The 16,902-nt window shown below is 48.3% G+C and overlaps 1 protein-coding gene across 1 annotated transcript; it reads left to right on the top strand.

Annotated features, from left to right (window-relative positions):
* The first annotated feature begins 5,177 nt into the window (after positions 1-5,177).
* Positions 5,178-11,395, top strand: GJC1 (gap junction protein gamma 1). Its single transcript, XM_074162776.1, has 3 exons — positions 5,178-5,291; positions 7,010-7,085; positions 7,217-11,395. Exon 3 carries the CDS (start codon positions 7,236-7,238, stop codon positions 8,415-8,417), a length of 1,182 nt encoding a protein of 393 aa, XP_074018877.1. The 5' UTR covers positions 5,178-5,291; positions 7,010-7,085; positions 7,217-7,235; the 3' UTR covers positions 8,418-11,395.
* Positions 11,396-16,902: the final 5,507 nt, after the last annotated feature.

Genomic DNA, 16,902 nt, shown 5'->3' with positions numbered 1-16,902 from the left:
GGATGAGCAGCCCCTTGTTAACGTGCCTGGGATCTGAAGGCACCATTCAGAAATGGTTTCCAAATTGACATTGACGCTGGGGCTTTTTCAAAACCATTCTCTGCTTTTTGCCACGTGAGACTCGCCAGATGACCGAGTATTTGCTTGAAAAAGTGCTGTGTTGTCTGGAAAGTCCCAGCCTTTTCACTCTCAAATATTCTATAATATTGATTAAAAACTAAAATTCAGTGCAGTTGTTTCCTTATTCTTTTTCAGCTGCACGCTGCTGTGAACGTTTCTGAAAAACAGGAATGAAGGTGGTGGTGATTGAACCCCCTTCCTTCACAAATGACGGAAGGGTGATAGCTGTGACTGCTCTTACCCCGGGAGGATCCCCGCGTCCTTCCCCTCACGTCGCTGAGGAGGATGGATGCTGGAATTGTTGGGAAGGCGGGTGGCATTGGCATTATACTCAGCAGGATTTGCGGTGTGCTGGTACCTTGTGGGACTGGGTCTGGCCATGACTTTTTCCTTTCTTGAACAGTAAAGTCTTACTCATTTTTCAGGTTAAAAAAAAAAAAAAAAGGAAGCCCGTGCTTCCTCAAAAATAATTTTAAATCATGCAATTTCTTATATTTCAATGTAAATGAGATTTGAGTGAATAATGCTAATTATTCATTCATCCTAATTCAAATCCTATTTTAATTAGCCTGTGGGCCCAATTTTACTTTCATGCAGCATGAAACCTCTTTTGATTATCAACAGAATTGCCATGTATTTATTCTTGAAGTTTTTTTTCTGCTCAGCACCCGTCTTTTAAACTGCTTAAAAACAAAACAAAACAAATAAATCATTAATACATTAATCAAATTTCATTAGCGTGACATCTGATGACATATTTTAAGGGGAAAAAAAATGTCTTCCTGTAAATATGTTCCCCTTAATAACTGCCTTTTGGCAAGAAAATCTTTCTCCTACATACGCAGTTTAAGACAAACCTTGTCGGAGGAGGTGCTAGTGAACTACTGGAATTCGGAGAGACCCGAGAGTTTCAGCTCCCTGTTGGGCGCTGGGTCTCAGGGCTGGAAGCCGTGTTCCTGCTTCATCTCTGCTCCGGGGAATCTCGGCTGTGAGCTGAAGCCCGTACCTGGGGATGGACTGGGGCAGGGTGTCTCTGGCTGTGGAGAGATGGTGAGCTGGGCTGGGGAGGGTGGGTTGGCCTGTCAGCCTTCCCAGCACAGTCGGTTAGCCTTGGTGGAGACGTCAGTTGTAGAGTCCTTGCAGCAGAGTCAGAGTCACAGGATGGTTTGGGTTGGAAGGGACCTTAAAGCTCATCCAGGGCCACCCCTTGCCCTGGGCAGGGACACCTCCCACCACACCAGGTTGCTCCAAGCCCCCTCCAACCTGGCCTTGAACCCCTCCAGGGATGGGGCAGCCACAGCTTCTCTGGGCAACCTGGGCCAGGCTCTCACCATCTTCATGGTAAAGTATGTCTTCCTAATCATAGAATTGCTGACATTGTAAGGGACCTTTTAGATCATCGGGTCCAACCATCAACCTAACACTGACAAAAACCACCACTAAACCATATCTCTGAGCACCGCATCTGACCGACTTTTAAATACCTCCAGGGATGGTGCCTCAACTACTTCCCTGGGCAGCCCATTCCAAGACTTAATAACCCTTTCGGTTTAAATTTTTTTCCTAATACCCAATCTGGACCTCCACTTGTGCAGCTTGAGGATGTTTCCTCTTGTCCCATCGCCTGTGACTTGGGAGAAGAGACCGACCCCCCCAGCTACACCCTCCTTTCGGGGAGTTGTAGAGAGCGAGAAGGTCTCCCCTCAGCCTCCTTTTCTCCAGGCTGAACACCCCCAGCTCCCTCAGCCGCTCCTCACAAGACTTGTGCTCCAGACCCCTCACCAGCTCCGTTGCCCTTCTCTGGACCCGCTCCCGCCCCTCAATGTCTTCTTTGTGGTGAGGGGCCCAAAACCAGACACAGCCCTCGAGGTGGGGCCTCACCAGTGCTGAGCATAGCCTAAACCTGCTCTCTGTCAGTTTAAAACTGCTGCCCCTTGTCCTGTCACTACAGGCCTTGGTAAAAAGTCCTCATTTTTCTTAGAAGTCCCCTTTAAGTACTGAAAGGCTGCAATAAGGTCTCCCCAGAGCCTTCTCTTCTCCAGGCTCAACAACCCTAGCTCCCTCAGTGTCTCTCCATAGCAGACCCCCCTGTTCCATCCAGCCCCCTGTTTCCATGGCCTCCTCTGGACCCGCTCCAACAGGTCCATGTCTTCTGCTGAGGACTCCAGAGAATCCCCTCCCTTGCCCTGCTGGCCACGCTGCTGGAGATGCAGCCCAGGGTACAGCTGGCTTTCACATTGCCGGCTCATGTCCAGTTCTTCAGCCTCCAGTATCTCCCAGTCCTCCCTGCAGGACTTGTCTCCATCCACCCACCCCCCAGTCTGTGCCGATGTTGGGGATTGTCCCAACCCAGGGACAGGACCTTGTACTTGGCCTTGTTCAACTTCATGAATTTCACATGGGCCCACTCCTCCAGCCGTCCAGGTCCCTCTGGACGACATCCCTTCCCTCCAGTGAGGAGTGGCACCCCTCAGCTTGGTGTCATCCACAAAATTGCCGAGGGTGCGCTCAGTCCTGCTCTCTGTCGTTGATGGAATGATGGGAAACGAGTCCTCATGTCATACATTCCGAAGGCATTGGGGATTCGACAGCCTGGAGCGAGGCTGTTCTTGAAGCTTGGCTGTTGGAACCTGCACCGCTTTCCAGGTGCCGTCCACCTCAGGGGGTACGAGGCGTTGCTGGGAGCCTTTCACCAGAGTAACTGCACCTCCAGCTGCCTCCCTTCTCCCTGTCCCACTGTCCCTCCCTGCCACACTTCAACTGTCTCATCCAAAGGCAGGATTTCAAGGTTGCTACGGTAAATGGCTCCTGCGAGGAGCGGTTCTTCCCTCCCTGGTGGGCGAGAGGCCGTCACAGCTAGATGAGAAAGCTGAAATGGGATGAAATTAATCCCATGTTTAAATTCATATTCAGACCCACATATGGGCTGGGTGGGGGAAGCTGCGCGCTTGAGGCCCTTCGCTGTCTGGATGTGAACAATAGCCGTGTTAAATAACTCCAGAGATTTCCTGCAGAGAATCTCTTAACCTAAAGCTGATTTCTTTTTTTCCCATGTACCTGCTCCAAATTCTTCTTTATTCTTTCTGGATGTCAGTGTCTGCAAAACTTTAATTCGTGGGAGCCAGCTTGCTGTCAGAGATCAGCGTCATGTTATTTGCATCGTATCTCCTGCCTGCTCTGAGGAGCCTCCTCCGCTGCGAGTGCCGGAATGAACTTATGACAAATACAAGGAATGAAAGTCTCTCTCAAATGCACTTCCTGGCATGACTTAAATTAGCTGAAATTGCTGACATTTTGCCTTTTTGAGATGTGTGTCAGTGTCCATAGACTTTTGTTTCAAACAACGGAAAATTATTGAGTTAAATGTTGCCAGAACAACAAAGGCGGGAGACGCCAAGTGTACGTTAGGTGAAGGTTACTGCGATGTGTCTGGGTCCCGCAGTACATGTGCTGGAAAGGCAGAAACACGCAGTCTCTAACCTTGGCTGATCTCCTGAAACTGAAGGATGCCACCATTTCAAACACCACACTTCTGCCTGGAACAACTTTTTTGCTTTCATATTATGTTTAATTTGGATGGGCTGAACGTTTCCGATGAGAGAAAGGTTTAACGACAGGTCATTTTGCTTGAACCGAAATGTGTGTTTCCTTAAAGACAAAGCAGTTCTTTGCCTGCTGGTGGATTCTCCCATATTTGTGTCACCAGCTCTGCTCTGGACTAAAACTAAATATAGAATAAGTGACAGTTTCTTGTTGAAGAGAATCAGAGCTCTTCAGCAACTTCACATCTCGGCAGCCAGAACTCTCTAACTGACAGAAGTCTTGGCTGTTAAGCACGTGTCTGATAATGCTGCGTTCTGCGTCTGAAGGCTGTGGTTAACCTAAATGTACAAGAGTGTGCGGTCAGTGTCTGGCTGTAGGTTTGTCACGCTGCTCATTTATATAACCGGTGGAATCCAGGCAGTGAATCCCATCCCTCTCCCGAAGCAAGCTCAGATCCGGCCAGATGCCTTGTGCCCTCCAGTGGCTGTCTCCGGGGAGCCCCGGGGGTGATCCAGCTGGTCTTCCTTTTTATGGCTGGTGAGGTGTGATACGAGCCGACCGTAGGGGTAAGGTCTGCAGATGGAAAACACACAGTGAAGAGGCTGATAAATACCTCGAAAGAATTTATTAGATGTCGAGGCAGCTGCTGGTCTTAAAGATTCGGTGTCCCCTCTCTTAGTGCAACCAGCACCAGTTCCAAACTTCTCTGTTGTTCACCACTGACGAGTAAACATTGACAGTATCTGAGAATATAAAGGCAAGTTCCTGCTTTTACTCCAGATTTACACTACTGGCAACAGTATTTAATTCATTTCAAATTTACTTAGTAGTTTACTTTTAGAAAAGAGTTTGGCCCTAGTGTTTTCAGTGAGCGGAAATTAACTCCTCCTTAAACTCATTTGGGTTTTGTCTCATTTTTAATTGACAAATCACAACATGTCAGCTGCCAACATGTGTGTCCCGTTACACGTCTGCGGTGACTAAATCGGCTGTGCAGCGTGGTGTGAATGTGGGTGTTGTGGCTCTTACCTCGGTAACCCCCAGTTCCAGGTGTGGGGTTCACTTGCCTTTTCTGTTTTGGTACTGGAGACTCTTCAGGCACATAGAGTACCCCCAGAATTGTTCTGCCACCCATTTTGACTCCTAATCGGAAGTGAGCCCCTGGGAAATGCTGAATGTGGGAGTGTCTGAAGCACTCTGTCGTCTCACTAGTGCAGAATGAGGGTTCCAGAGCTGTTCTCTGAATGGGGGTTCAGGGGATGAAGCCAACTGCTGCACTGGGACTGGAACCCTCTGGTCTTTTTTCCTGTTACAAAACTGTTATTTCAGCCAATTCTGCCTACGGCGTAGTGGTAGAGTGGTTGCGTAGAAAGAAGATGTTGGACTGTAAACCTTGGATTGATTGCATGCTCAATTGACAGCTGCTAGATTAAGTGATTCACCGGTAATCCTTCCTTTTTCTTCCCATGTTTCCCAGCTAAACAAATTGAACTCTCTAAATCTCTCACTTTTAGGCATCTTCCCTGTCCTTCAGCTGGTTTCGAGACTAATAAATTCCTGCTGTGATGTTTAATCAACTCTTGAAGGATGCAGACACAGGCATTGAGTGCTGTCTTGCTAACGAGGAGGTAAGATCCCCCTCCTGGATCCCGTTTGCACGTGACCCAGCCAGGGATTGCACTAACCAGCTCTGCTCTACCACCAGCTCCTATTGGGATGCTCATCCATTGGGACCCTCACTCCCCTCCCTGGGAACTGATGCCCAGAGTGACAGCCCCCTCTTTCCAAAAACCACTATAGTTCTTTGTCATAGCTGTGTGTCTCTGCATTAAGCCTGGTTAAAGCAGTGGGTTTGTTTCAGTGGACTCAGCCGCTTGAGCAGTCTGTGTTTTTCTGCATCGCTGCTAGCTAACTCTCGTCTTTATTTGTCAGCCCGCAAACTTCTGTGCCGTTTGCAGATCCGTCAGCAGCCTGGTCGAGTCCGGGGAAAACACAGCCTCGCTGCCAGCCCTGTTCCCAGTCTTTGCAGAACTTGCTGTAATTACACACAATTGCTCTTGGTTCTAATGTGGGAATCATTTGTCAAGATCTTTGTTACTTTTAATCCACTTAATATGGGCTTTTTTAATACTCTCTTGCACTATTTTTTCTCACACTGTCATGATGTAATAAATCAAATGTCCCACCCAGCCCATCCGCATCGTGGCTGTGCTGTTGCCTTTTCAATGAAACATTGAATTTCACCAGAAGGGGATTACATTTATATCCTTTAATTCTGTATTGATTGCATCCCCTCAAATTTCATTATTTTGCCTGTGAACAAATAACTCCGGGGTTGTGTGGAAGAAGTTGAATAGTTGCAAATACTAGTTTTCTTCCAGTCTCCTGGAATTCCTCCAGGCTAAGAATAAATCGCTTTTAAGACCAGAGTGCCAGAGACTCATCCAATTCTGGTTTTAGGGTCTTTGACAAACTAACGTTTGGCATCATCGGAGGACTGAAAGATGTCTTATCCCCTGTGCTGTAACAACATCAAACAGTCCTTTCTGTGCTCAATATTTGACCAGTTTTATTTCTTAGAGCTCCAGCTGGGCCTGGAACGTCGCTGGGTTTTGTTCACCTCACGCTGTTGCCAGCTGTGAGTTCCAGTGATGGGGTTTTTTACCGTTAGGGTTGCAAATTTATATTGATTTCTATCTAGTATCTCTTCTAAAATTTTTGGCAGATAAGTTTTTTAACTAGATTTTCCTTCTACTCTCCCCCAAAACACTACAAAGTACATACTAAAGTCTTCTCTGGCCCTGGAAGGGAGACTTTTAGCCTCCCTAAGGGACCGAATCCAAATCCATACAACAGTTTGAGCATCAGGTTAGAAGTTCCGTAGCTCAAGCCCTGTCTCTAGGCTGGACCTGCAGGGTCACACCACTCAGGCCACTGGGTTGTCCAGCCTTTAAATCAAAGACAACAGCGGTTGCTTCCTTCTCGGTTTGGGCGGGTGATTCATTTCTGCCTGGAGAAATGGCCTTGCCCCGTGGAGAGCCGTTTCTCTCTGTGGCTGTGGTCGAGGCCGAGGTTGCCAGCTCAGGCTCTTAACAGGGCTTGGCCTCCTCCGTGCAGCTCAAATAAATCTCACTCTTGGCGGTGGGACGTCGCCAACAGCACCCATAAAATTTCACGGGAGCTTAGCTCTCCATCCACTGTGTTTTGGAGACTTCAGCCTCAAGTGTAAATGTTTTTATTAACAATTGAAGTACAGAACAGCCGTGTCTTTCTGTCCTGCTCGGGAGTAGCTTTGGGAGCACGTTTTGTTTGTGAAATGGCAATTAACTGCTGCTTTTTTTTGTAGCAAACTTCTCAAAAGCCTGTGGAGGAGACGTAGGATCTTCAAGCAAATTCTGGCAGCTGGAGTTTCCCGATAACAGGTGATGCTACAAACGTGGTTGTGTGTTGGCTGTTAAATTTTTGAGTCTTCTGACTCTTGGTTGAATGTTTGCAACGTTTAGGCTCAAGCTGATAAACTCATAAATATTTGGGGGTTTTGTTTGTTTTTTAGATAAAATTATTTGACCACCATGAGTTGGAGTTTTCTGACCCGTCTGTTAGAGGAGATCCACAATCACTCCACCTTTGTTGGCAAAATCTGGCTGACAGTGTTGATTGTGTTTCGGATTGTTCTAACTGCGGTGGGAGGAGAGTCCATTTATTACGATGAACAAAGCAAGTTTGTGTGCAACACGGAGCAGCCGGGCTGCGAGAACGTGTGTTACGATGCTTTCGCTCCTCTTTCGCACGTCAGGTTTTGGGTGTTTCAGATCATTCTTGTTGCCACTCCGTCTGTGATGTATTTAGGCTACGCGATACATAAAATTGCCCGGATGGTGGAACACAGCGAAGCCGACAGAAGAATCAGAAGCAAAGGTTTTTCCATGCGCTGGAAACAACACCGTGGCTTAGAGGAAACTGAGGAGGACCATGAGGAAGACCCGATGATGTACCCAGAAATAGAGCTGGAGAGCGAGCGGGAGAATAAAGAGCAGCCGGCCCCTGCCAAAGCTAAGCATGATGGCAGGCGGCGGATCCGGGAGGATGGACTCATGAAAATTTATGTCCTGCAGCTTCTGGCGAGGACTACGTTTGAAATCGGCTTTCTCGTGGGTCAGTATTTTTTGTACGGCTTCGAGGTCAGCCCCATATTCGTGTGCAGCAGGAAGCCGTGCCCGCACAAAATAGATTGTTTCATTTCCAGGCCAACTGAAAAGACCATTTTCCTGCTAATAATGTACGGGGTGAGCTGCATGTGTTTGCTTTTGAATGTCTGGGAGATGATCCATTTGGGATTTGGCACAATCCGGGACACGTTGAACAACAAGAGAAAGGAGCTGGAAGACTCCGGTACCTATAACTACCCTTTTACTTGGAACACGCCATCTGCTCCTCCTGGCTATAACATCGCCGTCAAGCCAGAGCAAATGCAATACACTGAACTGTCCAACGCCAAAATGGCCTACAAACAGAACAAAGCCAACATAGCTCAGGAACAGCAGTATGGAAGCAACGAGGAAAACATTCCCGCCGACCTGGAAAATCTGCAGAGGGAAATCAAAGTGGCTCAGGAGCGCCTGGACCTCGCCATCCAGGCTTACAACAACCAAAACAACCCCGGCAGTTCCAGAGAGAAGAAATCCAAAGCAGGCTCCAACAAAAGCAGCGCCAGTAGCAAGTCGGGAGATGGGAAGAACTCTGTCTGGATTTAATGTTGGCTGAGTTTATATATTGTGTTTTTTCTCCTAGTTTATTATAACCAGCAACCCCTTGAATAATGGCTTCCATTAAGTAAATATTTGACTCTGCTTATTTTCAGGGATACCGTTGGCTAGTGATTCAACCTCTCAGAAAGGGTTTATACGCATATTCTAGGATTATAGAACTTTATTCTTCTGTCTTCCAAGTCAGGAGACAAATAGGTATATTTAAATCATTCTCATTGAACGGTTTATGCTGTATGTACAGTATTATAGTACATTTATTATGCACAATTTTTTGTATTTGTACACTGGATCTCTGACGTTACAGTTTTTTATATAAATGAGCAGAAAGCGATGGGTAGCTGTTAGCATTTTACTAGTTTTATTACCGTGGTCCGCAGTTTCGTCGTCGTTCTTCTTTTAAACGTAAAACTTTCTATGCTGCGTTCCAGAAGTGCCTTGAACGTGCAGAGGGAGGAGTCTCCGGTTGTCCGGGCAGCCCAGGGGTGTCGCTCCCTGAGCAGCGGAGCAGTGAACCGTCGGAAAACATCTGTTAATGGTGCTCTTGACTCTGTCTTTTACAAAAATGATGTGCTGCTTATAAAATGGAAGTGTTGTGCTAGCGCTGTCACGTGCCACTGGGGTTTTTTTTTTGCCCCATGGAAAAATTACTTCCAGGAAAATGTATGTGTGTGGGAGCACTTGTGTTCAGAGTAAGGTGCCAGCCGTATCGCAGAGAGGGCTCGGACCTCCCTGCCAGCTTTATGCAACAGGAGGGAAGACAGACTGCAAACTCTTGTAAAACATCCCCCTTCCCCCCCCCCCCCAAAAAAAAAGGAAATAGAAATTACTGGATTCAGTAATTCCACATATTTATGTGATATCTGTGGAAGTAGATGTCTTTGAGGTCTGTTGTTACATAAAGCCCCGCTCCCCACGGGCATGAAGTTGTTCCAGTACCTTTTGGAGAAGATTTCTGTCTTTTCCAAAGTAATCTGGGGAGATGGAGTCACGGTAATTCTGTCTCTCCCTGCATTACACTCGAGGAATAACCTTCCTCTCCCCCTGCCAGGACACACGAGCTGTCTGTAGCAGTTTTTACAAAGCCCTTTCTGAATATCAATGGTATTGCCTTATTCCAGACCCCTCTTCCTTCCATTATGTCCGCGGAATTTAGTTCAGACAGAGCAATATGTATAATTTAGATTTCTGCTTGAGAGACCAGTCAGATTTGGCATTCTGTGGTTTTGGCATTAAACTTGAATTTATAATTAGAAAAAGGAGAATGCAGTTTTTACTGCCTTTGGCAGTGTCTTTTTGGCACGGATGCGCATTAATGTTTGAGAGACGCTGATAAATGTGTGTGCTTTTTGCTACTATTTATAATGTATTCGGGACCTTGCTTCGCTCTCTTTTTTGTTTTGTTAGGTTTTTGTGCATTTTAATATATTTTGGGGGCCTGTTTCAAGCAGGACTGTTCTCTTTCGAGGCTACCTCAGTCCTTAGTGCCCTCGTTACAGCCTGGTCAGGAGCAGGATGGAGACCCGGGCAAACCCTGCTCCCTTCCGACCCCCCAGAGCATCCAAGCGTAGGCTTTATGTTTAGATTTAAACTAAGGGGATACGAGCACATGTTTGCAGTTATCCTCTGCCCGAGCACGTGTTGAAAATAGGTATTTTGCTGAAAATAGGTATTTTGTTGAATTGTTCTCAGTCTGTTTTCACTCCGGCACACGGGGCAGCCCAGGTATAGGTCCCAGCTCTCTCTCTGCTCTGCTTTCGAGCGGCATAAGTGTGCCCAGAGCCACCGCGAGCCCCTGCGCAGGCTCAGCCAGAGCTTCTCCAGGTCCTCTCCAGCAGAGACATTTGGAAGTGCACTTGCTTTTTGGCTCTTGTTTAGCGGCAACTCCTGGCTGCCGCTCCGGCAAGGGAACAACCTCTGAATTTTAGGCAGAAGGGTTTCAGGGTGATGTCTTTAAGTAAGTGTAAGTGACATAGTAAATAGACGGCAGTTTTTAAAAGCTCGAGTGGGCTTGTGGACAGGGACAGCTCTCCGGTGAGCTGGGACCCGCTGCATGGGGTGAGAGGGAGGTTATTAACAATGCTCCTCTAATTAAAGAGCAGCCTGGAGAGGAGCGTGCTGCCTGGAGATGGGCAAGGAGGCTTTGCCAGCGGAAAGCTGGGAGTGGGATGGAGAAGCTGAGTGGAAAATGTGTTGTCAGAAAGTACTAGGGAGAAGCATTTGGAGCCTGGAGATAAACGATGGTGGCTACAATCCGCTCATTGTCCCCCACTGCTGGGCTGGTCTTTTCAGCATCCCAAAAGGGTGACGTTGCTCTTAACTCTTTGCGGTGGCTTCGCAGCAACCTTTCGCCAGCCGAATGGCGAGAAGTGAAAATCCTTTCCCCTGGCTGCTCTCTGCGCAGACCGCAGCCATTTCTTACTCATGGCTTAAAATAAAACTGGGTCCATGACAGATGCTTCACCCCTTTTTTCTATTAGCCCTTTCCCAATTAACGATCTAAACCGTTACCCGCTTAAAGCTCCCGTCTCAGGTCTGTCCCGTGAGCTTTTGTCCACACCAGTAAGTCCTGCCCTTAGCGAGCAGAGTGTGTAGAATATTCCAATCCCAGCACCGAGTTCATTCCGAAAATGCAAAGTAATGGAGCTGTTTCTATTACTATTTGTTTGTTTTAATTTTAATTGTGTATAAAGTGCACATTTTCTTTGAAACTGAGTGTTTGTTATTAGTAGGGGATGTCTGTTAAAGCTCTAAGTGTTCATGTCTGTGACTTTATTCAGTTTCAAAGTTCCGGGCTTGATTTTGCCTTTTGAAGAAATGATACATGCATTACTTTAAAATGCTCTCTTGCTTTGGCTTAATGCAGGCCATTCCGAAATAAACGTTCAGAAGAGACTTTTGGACAAAAAAAAAAAAATACTGAACATAACTTGGGTTTGTCTTGTCATTCTCTGGTTTTGGATGCAGTTTGGAAAAAAAAAAAAAAAATCGATTAAATCCAGTGGATTACTCCAGTCTGAGTGAGATGGTTCTTTTTTCCAGCAATAGAATACGTGAGCGAGAATGAGGGGTATTTTAATGATTTGTCTTAGAGCCACAACTCAGAATTTTTATATATTTGACCTTGTTTAGTGTAATAAAGGGTCGGTTAGAAGCTAACTGTGCCTTCCTGTATGCAAATTGCTCTTCAGTGACAAGAACAATTGCATCAAAAAAAGAAAAATCCACAAACTTTGGAAGTCAGACCTTGAGCAGGGTCCCACTTACGAAAACAGGAAAATCTGCATTTATGCATATGAATGAGCGTGCTGATATTGTCCAGTGAACTGTGCCGCATTAGCTGGCCTAATTTAGCTGCGGTTTTCCACGGAACATACGGGAGCTGGCTGCCCAGCTCCTTTTAAAAATCACAGCTGAATGCCCGTCTGTGTTGCCGTCACAAGAGATGGCTTTTGTGAGTGTCCCGTGCTGTCCCCGCGCCGCGGGTTCGGCTCAGCGTGGGGAGTGTGTCCGAGGAGGCGGTCGGGGGTTTGTCCTCTCCTGCAGCTGCGAAAGTGAGAAGTGAGATGGATGCGGTGGTGTGGGCTTGGAATAACAAGCTGATTGTTAAAGGGAAGTTGAAAGAGTTAAAGGAAGAAGGGCCTCCTGTCCTCGGCCTCGGCCAGGGCTGCGGTGGCAGAAATGGTGATGGAGGCAGGATCCAGCAGTGATAACGCTGTGTGTTTTTCAGCTTGGCAGTTACCTGAGCATCCCGCAGCCTCCGCAGACCAGGAAACTGTGGAGCAGGGAGCAGCCCAGACACCACCGCCGGCTTCGTGCCCGGGCAGGGTAACGCCGGGCTGAGCCGCACGGCGCGGGTTCAAGCGCAGGGATAACCGAGGAGGCGCTGCGTCGCCCCTGCTGCGCCGGGCGGACGCTTGACATCGCCGGTATCGTTAAGCGTGTGATTATCTCCCTGTGAGTCAACGCAGCCAGCGACAGGCGTCCGGCTGAGCGTGTGCTTAAGTGTTCGAAAGTGCAGAAGCCTCCGTTTAAGGAGGAATTTGCAGGAAGAAGTTCGGAAACGCCTCAGGTGTTTAACCGGAACTGCCGAGGGAGGGTACGGCTGCGATACGTTCTTGGGGTCTGAGAGCAGCCGTGGCGGGAAGGCGGTGTTTGGTCTCGTGCTCAGACACAGGCCGGGAGTAGAGGACCCCAAGGTCGAAGCTGGGATCGACACCGTCACCCCAGGCGTGCCTCAGTCGCTCCCCACGGACGCAGGCTGCCGTGGGGGATGTCCCTGCCTGTCTGGGGTGGCTCCAGCTGTCGCTCCGACAGGGCGCGTGTCCCAGGGGCCCCGTGTCACAGCTGCCAGCCCCGCACGGGTGACTTGGGTGCTCAAGGACCTCTCCGACAGCGCCTTGCTGTGGTCCCAGGTGTCCCTTTGGGTCACTGGGCAGGCTGGCTGACAGCTCCACCGCGGTTTCCTCTGCCATAAAGTGAGATAACTCGACTTACTGTGCACCGGGTGTTGCGAGTATAAATTCCATCCTCTCTGCAGAGTGATTTTCCCCTTGGAAGTGTAGGCTAGGGGTTTAATATCGTTGGCGTTAAGTGTTCCTGCCTGTAGTTTAGCTACAATCCTGTAGCAATTACGCCATTCTTCTTGTAGCTTGATTTGTTAATAATTCAAGAATTCTTGATAGCGGGCGCATCACTTGCCAGTGCGAGGTTGCTTCCAAAAGGAGCTGTTTATTGAGATGCCCTCGTTTGCTCTCGGGGCGTTCGCCGTGCGCCTAATTCCTGTGAGTCAGAGGTGCTCTGCGTTGTGCCTTGGGCAGTTACCGTGAAACAGTGCCTGAAAAACCGATCCCTTTGCGTGAATTAAATTATGATTTGCTGTTTACGGGTAACTAGATGTAACCACCTTTCTGCAGCAGCACGGAAAGGAGCTCGGGGGCTTCCGCTCCTTCGGGGCTTGCCATTCATTTCCTCTGTATCAGAGGAGACTTCAAATATCAGTTCATCACTGCTTGGAAAATGACATTTAGTTTTCTACAGCGTGACATTATCCGTGTTGTGCAAATTCTGTGTTGATAGCTGGGGAAAAATGCCTTAGAAAGGGGATTTAAAGGCATCCGCTCAATGCTCGCTGGGGCTGTGGGACAGTTTCTGTACAGTTCAGATTTTGCTCTCCTCCTCCCTTGTATTTTTCTCTTGAACAGGCCGGTTTGGTTATTCTTTGGCAAAGGATGCGTCAACCATTTGTGGACCTGAGCCTGCTGCTTCCCCGGGGCAGAACTGCAGAGTTACACCCTGGGATTTTTACCCATGACCCGTGTTGGGGTCTGTGGCTTCTGCTGCCTCCTGGCCTGGATCTCCTCTGGGCGGGAGCGAAGCCTGGACGAGCCGAGGCAGGAGCTGCGCACCCAGCGATGGCCGTGGTGAGTGCCGGAGCCTGAGCCCGGGCATGGGGCCCATCCCTCTGCTTTGGAGCCACGCAGACCCCTGTTTCGTGGGAAACGCCTGTGCCCAGGAGGTTAGTCCCGGTGTTCGGATGGAAGCGAGGATCCCCATCTCTGGTGATGAAGAAAGTTTCTGAAGTCAGCAAAGAGGCGGTGATGTATTTTAGCTCTGTTGTGAGCATTGGAAAGCATCGTGCCAACTCCTCAGCTTTCATCTTATTTAAAGACATATTGTGACTTAAGCGAGTTACTTTTTTATCCCTCTCTGGGTATTTCTTGTCCCCAGAAATTCGGTATTCCCATTAATGAATGTCTGCCAGGCTTTTTATATCTTTTTTTCCATAAACTTGAAATCACCTGAAAATCTACTCTCAGAAAACTTTTTTAAAAGCCTGTTCTGTGTGGGAGATGGTTTTGGTAACACGTCGCTATCAGCAGTGTCAGTACGTGTGTGTCACTAGTTCTGGAGCTGCCTTGTCACCTTTGGCTCTTATTCCCCTGGACTTTTTGTGCAGGGAAGGAGGTGAGGAGATTGGACCCACGATACCTGAATTTAGATGTGATGACTCCAAGCTCTGCAACGAAATTCCCCTCTCCCTTTACATTGCTGATAGCAGTATTCCTTATTTTTTTTCTCCTGAAGCTGGTATTATAATACTCTGACTCGTTGCTGCATATATTCTTATGTCTTATACAAAAAATTGAGACTTAATGCGTTGTAGAGCTTCTTATCCTTTTTGCGCTCTGTCCTTTGAGCGTTTGCATTAATTGGGATTACACCAGTAAGTCCCACTGGTGTGCACTGGTGAAAAACGCTGTGAAAGTCTGAAGTTATAAAGAGGAGTTTGCGGGTTGTCAGTGGTTTTTAACAGAGGGAAGAGACCCCGAAAACGCCGTACCCAGCTCAGCGTCACCCAGAGGACCTGCCCGGAGGAGGATGAGGAGCACTGGGACAGAATCAGCTTTCCTGGAGCTTGCTCGGCAAAGCACCACCTTTCATTAATTGGTTCCAGCGCTAATTGGAGGCCAGTGCTCTGTTCACAGGTATGTTGGATGTTTTATAGGTTCTATATCCTCCGTAAGAGGCCGGCCCTTTGGAGCTGGATCCCGCTGCGCTGAGGGTGACCCTCCAGCCCCGACAGAGCCCCTTATCTGACGTGTAAAGCATGAATCAGAACACGGGGCTGATTAGTCAACCGTGCTTGGGAATAAACTCGTTAACGCTTCGAAAGGTCTTTGAGGGAGCTGTTGAAAAGTCAGTGTGATGACATCATCACGCTGGATTTCTGTGGCCTTGGGGCCAGAGCACGGTCAGCTGCCAGAGGAACACAGGGGTTCCCTGCGAGTATAGTTTCCATGTTTTCCACAAGAAAAATAGAAAACTTGGCTTACATAAATGTGCAATGTGTTATACATTATGTTATAGATACGTTATATATGCTATGTTATGTAAAGGCTCTTAAAATGAGGTGGAAAGAGCCGTGGAAAAAAAGTGAGGATCTCTGAAAATTAGGACTGGATTGCTCTGGTAAATTTTGTGACGAGACACATGACTCGGAGAAGGAAAGTGGTAAAATGTAAACATTCTGGACATCAGTCACCGCCTTGTTATGGTGTAGGAAACTGTTTGGCCAGATAAGAGGGGTTATTCTCCCAAGAGCAGTGCTGTAGGTGGTGGGGGCACAGGAGGGAGAACAGGGAATCACCACTGGAGGCCATTCTGGAGGGCAGAAGGAACTGTGCTCTTGGTCCTCAGACCAAGATATTTTGATCTCTTGGTTGAAATTTTTGATATTTTGATATTCTTTTTTTTTTTTTTTCCCCGCCCCCGGTTATCAGAAGTACGAATGGAATTTGCAGGTAGCGTGGAACTGGGAGGCGCCTTGTAAAGGCGGTGAAGGTTTGGGGACAGGAGCTGCCGTTACTGGTGCTACAACCCTGCAGAACCTGGATGCTCAGTGACCCCCCTCCCCAGAGAAAAACCTGCTTTTTGGTGTGGAAATGGGAGCAGCCTTGTCCCTTTTATTAATGTCTCTCTTCAGCCCTCCTGCAGGTGTCGGGTCACCTCAAGCAAACTAAAGAGAAATTCGGGACATTTCCAGTCCCACGAAAAGGTGGGGGCCAGAAGTGCTTCTGTTGAAAATGGGTAAGAATGCCTATTATTGAGGAGTTTCGTAGTGTGGCTGGAGAGCTGCCAGATCACGCAGCAGCACCTGCAGCCGGCCGGGGGATGGCACACGGGGGGACACACGGCCAGGAGCCTTCCAGCAGTAAGAGACTTCGAAAGCAAGAAGAGAGGTGTGATTGTATGAAAAGAAAATGAGTTTATTAAATGAAATATGGGGATTGAGGTACAGACAGATGATTTGCCTCCATGCAGAGCGTGAGCACGACCCACCCGGCACAGTCTGACGTTGTACAGTGTCTCTCCTGTCTGAGGACAGGCCTTGCTGCTGCGTGTCTTGCGATAGCGGCGCGGTGCTGCCGGGCAGACTGGGGACCACGGAGCTCTGTAGGTATAAAAATAGCCACTTTTGCCCTTTGTTAGAAGTGTGTAGCGAGACAGAGAGCAAGCAGGAAAGCTTTACACCTTGGTTCACCCAGAACGTGGTATTTCCAAGAAAACTCAGGCAGCCCTGAAGTTTCCTTCATCAGCATGTCTGTTAGATCACTGTCCCTGAGTATCCTTTCCCCCTATTCTGGGGGAAGGAGGGCAGTTCACTGTTGGACCATCACAGGAGGGGATGAGCTCAGGAGTGTGCCACGGGGCTGTGAGATGAATCACGGAATTGTCAGTTGGAAGGGACCTCTAGAGATCCTCCAGTCCAACTCCCCTGCCAAAGCAGGGTTGCCCAGAGCACATCACTCAGGACTGCATCCAGGTGGGGCTTGAAGATCTCCAGAGAAGGGGACTCCACGACCCTGAAGTTCTGGTTTAATCGGTGGCTCTGCAATCTGGTTTCTTGCCACCCATTGCCTTTTCTTGCTGACGAGCTGGTGGGAGCAGCAGTGTTGCATAATGACCCGCT

This window comes from Numenius arquata, chromosome 23, assembly GCF_964106895.1.
Source record: "Numenius arquata chromosome 23, bNumArq3.hap1.1, whole genome shotgun sequence".
NCBI classification, from domain to species: Eukaryota; Metazoa; Chordata; class Aves; order Charadriiformes; family Scolopacidae; genus Numenius; species Numenius arquata.
This window is presented reverse-complemented; position numbering and strand designations above follow the sequence as displayed.

What these genes read in the sequence shown, in the direction of transcription:
- GJC1 (XM_074162776.1), top strand. Translation starts at nt 7,236, where the DNA reads ATGAGTTGGAGTTTTCTGACCCGTCTGTTAGAGGAGATCCACAATCAC.